The sequence below is a fragment of the Chanos chanos genome, chromosome 8 (assembly GCF_902362185.1).
Source record: "Chanos chanos chromosome 8, fChaCha1.1, whole genome shotgun sequence".
NCBI classification, from domain to species: Eukaryota; Metazoa; Chordata; class Actinopteri; order Gonorynchiformes; family Chanidae; genus Chanos; species Chanos chanos.
In genome coordinates this window covers 30,734,512-30,743,992 of record NC_044502.1, presented here as the reverse complement: position 1 = coordinate 30,743,992, position 9,481 = coordinate 30,734,512, and the positions used below count along the sequence as shown (strand labels likewise).

Here is a 9,481-nt window from a genome sequence, read left to right as displayed (position 1 = left end):
GAAAAAGCTGGTAACCGGAAAATGTTGTGAAATCTCAGCAAAACATTAATTACTTGGCACAAATCTCAGCAAGCCTGCCTATTAACCACCTAGCATTTCTGCATTACTTCAACAACTCAGCAATTACTTCAGCATTCTTGGCCCCCTCATTGCTGCCTGCAGTTATATTTAGTATTTGTCTTTTTGTGTTCACTCATTATAATACTTAAGTCAGCTAGCTAACTGATTAACGGATATCACACCAACCAACCAACCAATGTTATTGCTTATTTTTTGCTTGTTGTAGTGCCCTATGGGATGTCCTAACTTGGTAAGAATTTGTGTGATCTTGCCTTCATAAACAACCAAACTATGCCACAGTAGAATGTAGGATGTAGGTTTCCAATGAATGAAGCCTTAGCTTGATGCTCTAATGACTTTCCTCGCCCAAATCCACATCAAGAAAATATCCACAGGACTACTCGGTAAAGTTGAACTGTTTACTCTGATGCAAGAAGTATTTGGTACAGGACAATTGTCCACTCCAAAGTTATCAAATAAAGGAAGAAAATCCCAGCAAGAATAGTTCATGAGAAAGAGAGACTGAGAGGTCAAAAAACTGTGTGACTCCACTCTCTCCTTGCCTAACTCCCCTCGATTCCTACCCCCAACTCTTTTCTCGTGAGAGCATCAAGAGGCAATTAAAGGTGCACAAAGTTACTAGGAAGCAACAATAATAGTCACCTATTTCAAAATGTTACAAATGTAATATAAATGATATCTTATGCATTTTAAATCATTCACAGGCCTTTTAAGAGCAAGGAATCAAACAGTTAACTTATTGCATTACTGTAAATATGAACTATAAATAAATCAACCAGTGAATACTGTAAATATTCCTTCCAATTCCTTCTAAATCACTGAACCATGTAAATTACTGTTGTTTCACATATGAACTTAAGTTACTGCATGCCAATTAGTAAAATATTTATATTTTATATTTTCTCAGTAAACTGCATGGGATATATCTGAAGTATTATCTTCCTTGGGGTAGTTCATACAGATGCAATGTTGCAATGTTTCTGTGTGTTATGCCAATCCACCTACTTTTTATTCCTGCTGTACACATTAATCATAATCCCAGTTTAATCTTTAATGGCACATGGAAAGAATCAGTAGATTATATAGTAACAATAATAATGCTACTAAGTGAGAGGGACAATTTTTGAAGTAGATGTACAATTTTTGTTGAAATAACCATTCCTTACATAGGTCTTGCAATCCACTTTGGTAATATCCTTATTATTGTGACAACCCATAGTTATTATATATAGTCAGAATCAGATTTAAGTTTTCAAAATAAATTAGGCAAATTAATACAATCCTAAAAGTGTCCAGTGTCTGCCTAAAAAAAGACATACTCTGAACTCCCTTTCTAAGTGTTCAGTTTTTTAATCACAGAAACACTTTTTGTCCTGATCACTCACTTTACTTCATGAATGTGGTCAACACATCTGACATTTGGTTGAGAGGCCAATTAGAAATGCGAATTAGAAACTAGAATAAACATATCTTCCAGGACCTGTGCCATCCACTGACAGAAACACACAGCAAAAACTAACACATATGAACAATATGTTTTGTATAACCACAACATAAACAGTTGTCTCCGTGGATTTAAAAAAAAAAAAAAAAAAAAAAGAAAAGAAAGGAAAAAGGGTGACAATACACAAATGAGAGTCCCTCAAATCACTCACTCAATCATTCTGTCCATTCACTCACTTAACTCATAATGACACGCAACAGCCACATTTAATCTAAATTATAATGGACAAATTCCCTGCACGTCCATGATGTCTGAGAGAAACATAACACACATCCTTGCATGACATTGTGTAATAATCAATCTGGGCACTGTGACTATCCATGTATTTTTGCTAGTCCTCCTCTTTCTCAATGTAGCTCTTTGCCGCAGAGCGGGCAATCTGTCTGGCCAGATACCTCTCCCTTGCTGAGCTGACGGTTTGCTCACTGCTGCGTTTGGCGAATTTACTGGGCTCAGGTGTTGTGCTCTCTTTCACCTCCGCTTTAGCCCCTGTCTCCTTTTTCTCTGTCACCTTTGGCTCCTCTTCTGTTGCCTTCACTGCATCCCTGCTTCTCTCTCTGTCCTCTGCCGGATGTCGATCTCGGCCTTTCTCTCTGTGCTTGTCTCGATCTCTATCTCTGTCTTTCTCTCCGTTTCTGGAGCGCTCTCTCTCTTTAGGGCTACTGTCTCTCCTGTCTCTTTTACTATGCCTGTCCTCCTTTTCCCTCTCTCTTTCTCTTTCTCTCTTTCCACGGTTTCTGTCGTCTTCCCTCTCTCTCTCTCTTCTGTGGTCCCTTTCTTCTCTCCCATGGCCATGCCTGTCCTCCCTCTCTCTGTCTCTCTCTCTGCCTCTCTCTTGATCTTTCTCCTTCTCCCTCTCACGGTCTCTGTGGCTCCTCCTCTCTCTTTCTCGGTCTCTCTCCTTCTCCCGTTCGTCAGCGCTTCCGGAGGGAGATCGCTGTCTGTACTGCCGTTTAGAGTGACTGCTGTTGGGGTTGCTCTTATTGAATTCCGATTTTGAGCCTCTCTGTTCTTCATCCTCGTCGCTGCGTGTTTCTGCTCCATCCTCCTCATCAGGCAACGAGTGTGGAGAGGACGATTTTTCTGTCACTGAAGTAGTCTTCAACTTCACCCTACAAACGATAAAACTTACCATCAATTCAGTTCATTCTACAACACTGAGAGATAACATATATGCATATCAATGAAACTCTAAAGGAGGGAGGCCCCTATAACAGAGTTTCCATTCCCTATCCATGTGAAAGCCATGCAGACAATCAGCCAATCAGAGCACAGTGTACGACCACAAGACAAAAGGGAAGAAAAACAAGTTAGAACTGTACGCAAAAATGGCGATAGTGAGAAACCATTAAGTTTAACGTTGCGTAATTCACAAGTTATACACCTTTCCCTGCGTGCGTTCATGACTGTAAAACCACACACGCCCAAACCTGCAGAGTGGTCGAGCCTATCCAAATACAAAGTGAACCTTTAAAGGATCAGATGTGCCCTGTCTCCCTGTGTTCTGACCGACACTCCATGGTGACGGCCAACCATCTCCCCATAACCAGTACACACCCTCACCCACAGAAACTTTATCAACAGTTACATTTTTACTGGTTAAGGACACTGCCGAGTGCTGTTCTTCTGGTACCTTCTACCACCAAGACGACACATTATTTGAAAAGCAGACGTCCCACAAACTTTAAAATTTCTTGCCCGGAGAATGTTTAAATAAGGAAAAAACATTTTTTGGCCTCTGATCATCTGACTGAGAAACACCATAAAATATGGTGAGAATGCAGTTTAAGCAGAAATCACGCCCACCTCTCGGCGCCTCGGTCAGGTATGCTCTCCTCTCCCACTGTCTGGTTCAGGAAGTGTCTGTAAAATCCACTAAGGTCCTTCTGTTTCTTCACATCCAAAGCAGCTGCAGTGCAAACATACTCAAATTAAATGTTTAAAATCTGATACCGGAAAACTACTGTGTGACAGAAAACGAAAATATACTGAAGGGCTTTTCTGTTGATGGAAAAAGCAGAGCAAGAATTACTCCACACTAAAGGTCTCCAGCAGCTCCAGAGGAGCAGCTTGCCAAGGAATTGTAAAATCCTTGTTGGAATCTTGCATACGACTTTAGAGGTATATACAACAAAACAGAAACGCAAACGAGTTGGAAAAAAAAAAATCAACACATTAAGGTTCAAAGCTTTGATTGATGAGCAAATGTTAAATGTGATCCATCGGGTTTAGCACCCTTGCTTTGCTACAACTAACCAGTCTTACAGTGGTCTGTACATTCAAGGTATGTCTCTAACTGTTATGTGCTCTGGCATATGACTGTGTTAACGGTCTGGTATCCTACCCTCCAACTCAGCTGCTCTCTTCTCCCTCTCCAGCTCCTCCTGCCTCTCCTTAAGCTTCTGCCTGTAGGCTGAGGTGACGTATGCCTCCTTATCAGCGTACTTCTCTCCCTCTGCCTCCCTCTCCTTCTGGATCTTCCTCTCGTCTCGTCGCTCCTGCTCTTTCTTTCTCTCCTCCACAGCGCGTATTAGCTGGTTGATGTACTTGGGCTTTAGGTGAAACGAAGACAGAACAGTTACATAAACACCATTACCGCCTCAGTAACTGCAACACAATCATTAACACTGTGAACACCACCACAACCACGACTGCTGTGATTCTGGAGAAAGTAAGAAAATAAAGAATGATCAGGATGCAGTATCTATAAAAGATATACTGTATACAAATAAGTAGTGTATTTTGTTAGGTAAAAATAGTCCCTGTTGAGGTAAGTAACGGTGCTAGATATAAAAAAAAAGTACTAAAACCTAAAAACAAAGTTCTTTCTATTCTATCAGTGAGTAAGGATAGGTTTTAATTTATTAATAAAAACTGTTTCCAAAGTCAAGAACAGTATTAGGACCATTGGCTTGTTCTGACAAAGTGTAACTATGAGTAATCATGGATGACAGTAAAGCATACACAGGGCAGATGAATAAACGTTTTATCCTGTGTACTGTTATGCCAATACAAGTGATTACAGTTTACTGCATCACATATTTACTGTCCAAGTTTGATGTCATAGTTGAGGATAATACAAGTGACATGTTTCTGATAACTTATAACAGTACTTATGAAGGTCATATCACTTTTCAAACACATGTAACTGTGTTCCCAAGATACATGAAACTCGCCTTTTTGTCTGTGCCACCCAGCAATTTCTTATTGCTCTCCAGTCTCTGTTTCTGGATGTCATCGTACACACTGTCATACTCGTAAACGCTGCTGTCTTGTTCTAGAGCTTTCTGCATCTCCAGACGTGTCTGACAGAGAAGCACAGAATGCAATCGTCAATAGCCACATCTGCAAAAAAAACCCCCCAAAAAACATTTATCACATTTCTCTTGGTTTATATTTTATCTAGGTCACTCACCTGCTTCATCATCTTTTTTTTGATTGCCTCTTTCTGCAAGCTTTCCCCAACTGACGTCTAGGGTAAATAAAGATTTACTTCAGTTGTTTCAAAATATATATATATATAAAAAAAAAATCTGAGTGATATTTCACAAAGCAAGACTACAAACAGCAGTAGCATTCATGACAACAACAGGAAAGTGAAAAGAACAAATTAGTAAAGAAACGGAACACATACAGTACAGTAGATTTAAATGTTAAGAGCAATTTTAAATAACTGAGTATTAAGGGCTCTTCAACATCGGTAGTGGGGTGGAGTCTCAGATGGAAAAAAAAGGCCGGTTTAGTGCTTGGTTCTAGTGATGCGGGATGGAGTGTACCAGTGAGGAAGATCGGTGAGGGAGCAAGGGGTTAAATCATGGAGGGCTATGTAGATGGTGAGCTAAACACTGAACTGAATTCACTGCAGAATGGGCAGCCAGTAGTTTGAAGTATATGGGTGATTTGATCTCTGGTGTGGGAACTGGTAAGCAGATTTCCAGTAGAGTCCAATAAGTTGCAATTTGTTAAGAATTTTAGTGAATGTGCCATAAAAAGAATGCTGTTGCAGAAGCCAAGTACTGAGATGATAAATGCAGTGAGACTTTCAGCAGCTGAAAAAGGCAAGAGCGGATGGAGCCTTGCAATGTTTCTTTGATGAGAAAAGGCAGTTTAAGTGACATTACTGTCACAGGATTCAAAATAAGGAAGTCCTTTGTGCTAAGCTAACATCTGAACACTAGTGAAATGGTCAAAGAAGTGACTGGAGGCTTTAGGTTTAAAGTATCTTTCACAGAGAGGAGAGGGAGGCGGTAAATCTATAACTGTTGGGTACATCAGGGCACATCATAGGCTTTTTGAGGATGAAAATGACAGCATCACCAGTTAGAGGGCAGGGGGGATAGAGCCATCAGACAGAGAGATGCTGATTATAGGGATGAGAAAACTAATGGTGAGGAGGCAGGCCTTGGCTGAGGTGGAGAGCACAGGGTCTGCAGGGCAGGTGGCAGTCTGCATGCCTGTCAGTAGTCTGGTGACATCCAAAGAGATAAAAATGAGAGGGGGAGAGATGCTTACAAAATTCAGGTTGGCAAAGGTGGAGGGGGCTACCTGGTTCTTCTATTTTTTTGGGAGAGGAGGATCTTGGGGTTTCTGGAATATGACTGTATGAGAAAAAAGCTCCTTATAGTGTTGGGGCTGGTTCCTGCAAGATTGAGTGTGTACTGTGAGGCCCGTTCTGACTGATGTCCTTGTAATTTCATTTGACGGAGTTGAGCGGTGTACCAGGGAGCCGAAGACAGGGGAAAAACACTCATCTGTTTTGATGAACACTAGCTGATCCAGCTAGGAAGAGTGTGTTTTGTTATAAAGGTTGACCAGGTCAATGGGGAAAGAGCTCTTTGGTGAGCAAAGGTGGATCTTTTCTGGGCAAGGCAGGCAGACAAAGTGTAGGGAATGGGAATAGGAATTCAAATGAGAATACAGCTTGGATGCAACCAATAATATCTTGTTGTGATATCTTGTTGCTGTTAAACGGCAATTCCACCAAGACTGGTCAAGAGGGCATGATTTGTTCATGTGAGTAGTCTGGTTAGTCTGGAGTGGTCTGGTTGAGGAAAAATAATCCAGAGGTTTGGTGAAGTTGCAGAAAGAGACAGAAAAAAATCAAGCTGATATTGAAGAACTAAATTCACTATTATACATCTACTTATAAACACTGAATAAAGCACTTCCTGCATCCCTGCATCCCAATCCAAAATCCGACAAAAACTTTCACGTTCATGTGAGCAATGCTGGAGCATATTCAAACAGAATAATATTTTCCCTCGTAACACTTGAATTAGTACACTTCTCTGTAATTGAACTTGAACGGGCTGAACCGTTTACCTCATCATCTGAGTCATCTGCAAATACTGAAGGTCGAGGAAGGCTTGTTGATTTGGAAGTGCTTTTTTGAGGCAATATCAGCCCATACCTAAGAGACAAAGAAATGAGGAAATAAATATTGATCTCACTGTGCCGCTATTTCCATGTGTTTCAGTTATGTGCATGACAATGTTTTTGAAATGAAAAATGTCCAGTCACTCAGATGTCCTCATTTCATTAGATGTGCATGGTGTATCGGATCACAAGCTCGCCTTTCCTACACTGCGGCATTTGAGAGCGACAGAACTTTTTCAAGGTATGACAACATTGCAAGTAAGGATATTTTTTATCAGAATAATTAAGTGATGAAACGTGCTAAAGCAACATTCTGCTGTGGTCAACTCCTTATGGTCAACATCTATGAAGATGGTGAAAATTCAGCACGGTGACTGATAAACCGATTTTGGAGAGTAGTTAAAATTCAGCAAACGGAAGATTACTTTGAGCATTCAGCGATCTGTCAGCTGGCCAAAACACAAGTAAGCGTGGAGACATAAAAGAATTTTTTGGCGCTAGGTTACACGAGTTAATGCATCATGCTATTTAAAGTACCACTGGATCTTAGTTTCATTCACTAATAAGGTAAATGACTGAACTGAGTAACTGAACACAACTAGCTAGTAAAAGACCTACGCGCGTTATCAAATGTATGACCACTGGTGTGGCACGGCTTTACGCAAGATCCGAAGTTTAAATCTGTTACATGTTTTTACTGCATTGAATATTAGCTGAAATTAAATGCAATCGCAAATGATCCCCATTCCATAAGCAATTAGCCTAGCTGCTTTTAAAAGTCTGGATGGACTAGCTCAGTGGCGGTTATCTCGGAGAAAAAGACGAGCCTCACTGAGAATGAGCACTAACAATAACAAAAATGAGATTTTTTTCACGACAAAATGAGCACAATATCTTTGAACTTTAGTTCATACAACCCTGAAAAAACAGATAAAACAAATACTTTATCGAGCATTACGTACTGTTTACCAGGGACCGCCATATTGCCTTCGAGAGATTCTCAGTAAAACAGAGCTGATTCGCAAGGTAAATATAATATTCTTTCAAACAAAGAAATAGATTTGAACAGATACCATTGGTATAATATAGAATATGGTGTTTTTATGGATGATAAATAATTATGGAGAATACACAAGATATGACTGGTGCATCGTCTAGGTAGTCATTTTTGTGGCGAAAGTGCCGCAAGTAAATCGCCAAATGTTGCGTTTGGTTGCCACAAGATGGCGACATTGACTAGTACCTGTGTGGTGAAGCTCTCCAAAATGTTCTATACACAATAATGGCTATGACCAAATAATTCATTGTTTAAGATCGATGAGTGCATACAATAAAAGACAATTTGCTTACTCTTCCCGTCTGTTGCTTTGAATATTCTCTGTGGATTCTGACCTTTAATATATTCTTGTATTCATTTCCTGAATGTTCAATGCAAGTGAGCAGTTTTAGTTATCATGCCTCTCTGGTTGATTAAAGTGCAACATGGACACATTAGTAATGTGTCATGATCGCGCAGTTTTTTAACCTCAATTTAATATGTTGTGGTAATATGTTTTCAGAACAAACCCTTCCTAACATATAAATTAATCTTTTATATGGCACCAATATGGTTAAGGCAATGTTTCGCAACATTTGTTAGTCCAGTTAAAGGTGTAATTCATCTGGGATTTTTCCAGTCAACCGAACACTGCTGGCACCGAGGAAAGATGCAGGACCATCACAGTTATCTTTGAAACTCTCATTCATTTTTATTTTATATCTTCTTCAGTTTAATGTTACACATTAGGCACAACTGAAAGAAAAACTTTCCTCTATTGTCTCTCTGCGTTAAATCCGAACGCTATTATCCTGGTCGTAATCCTAATCCCATCTCTGCTACTCTTATCACTAATCCCACCACAGAAAGATTGACTGGTACACTCCACCAGAGAGAAGGGTCGATGGATGGAGGAATGAATGGAGCAGATTAGTTGACAGGACAAGTAGAAAGATGCTTTTATTCACAGACCGATGGATAGACATGTGAGCTGGCAGACACACTCACATTCACCACACTGTGTGTGTGGAGTGTGTAAGTGTGTGTGCGAACGTGCGTGCTTGCACGCACACACACTTTTATTCATATATGTTGTTAAATTTGGAGAGTTACAAGGAAAATGCCTCGTGGGGCCCATGGTATTGCCAAAACATTTAGAGAGTCTCAATTCCTGGTCAGTTTTCCTTAAGTTTACAATAAAAAATGCGTGTGTATCGTGGTGCATTTTTGTTACATTTTCTCTGTGTGAATTTGTTTTGTTATTTGAGGCACAGTTGTGTGGTGTACACAGGAAGAAGCACTGCAGAACAGGGGTGGAGGTTCAATGCCTGTGAGGTGGTAAGTTACAGCCCTTTAGAAATTCATTTCCTGTATGCAGACAACAACTGCGTACACGTACAGCTGAAATCCGAATCCGAGAGTAAGACCGTAAAGCAAATCTAATGTGTTTGTCTTCACAACAAAAATTAAATGCTTTTGGATAT

At 40.1% G+C, this 9,481-nt stretch overlaps 1 protein-coding gene across 1 annotated transcript; it reads right to left on the bottom strand.

Annotated features, from left to right (window-relative positions):
- Positions 1-1,180: 1,180 nt before the first annotated feature.
- nsrp1 (nuclear speckle splicing regulatory protein 1) lies at positions 1,181-7,947 on the bottom strand. The gene is made up of 7 exons (XM_030781942.1): positions 7,924-7,947; positions 6,908-6,995; positions 5,001-5,057; positions 4,762-4,890; positions 3,930-4,137; positions 3,392-3,494; positions 1,181-2,712 (listed from the first exon to the last, which is right to left on the bottom strand). The coding sequence occupies exons 1-7, from the start codon at positions 7,941-7,943 to the stop codon at positions 1,917-1,919; spliced, it is 1,401 nt and encodes a 466-aa protein (XP_030637802.1). The 5' UTR covers positions 7,944-7,947; the 3' UTR covers positions 1,181-1,916.
- Between the last annotated feature and the right edge of the window lie 1,534 nt (positions 7,948-9,481).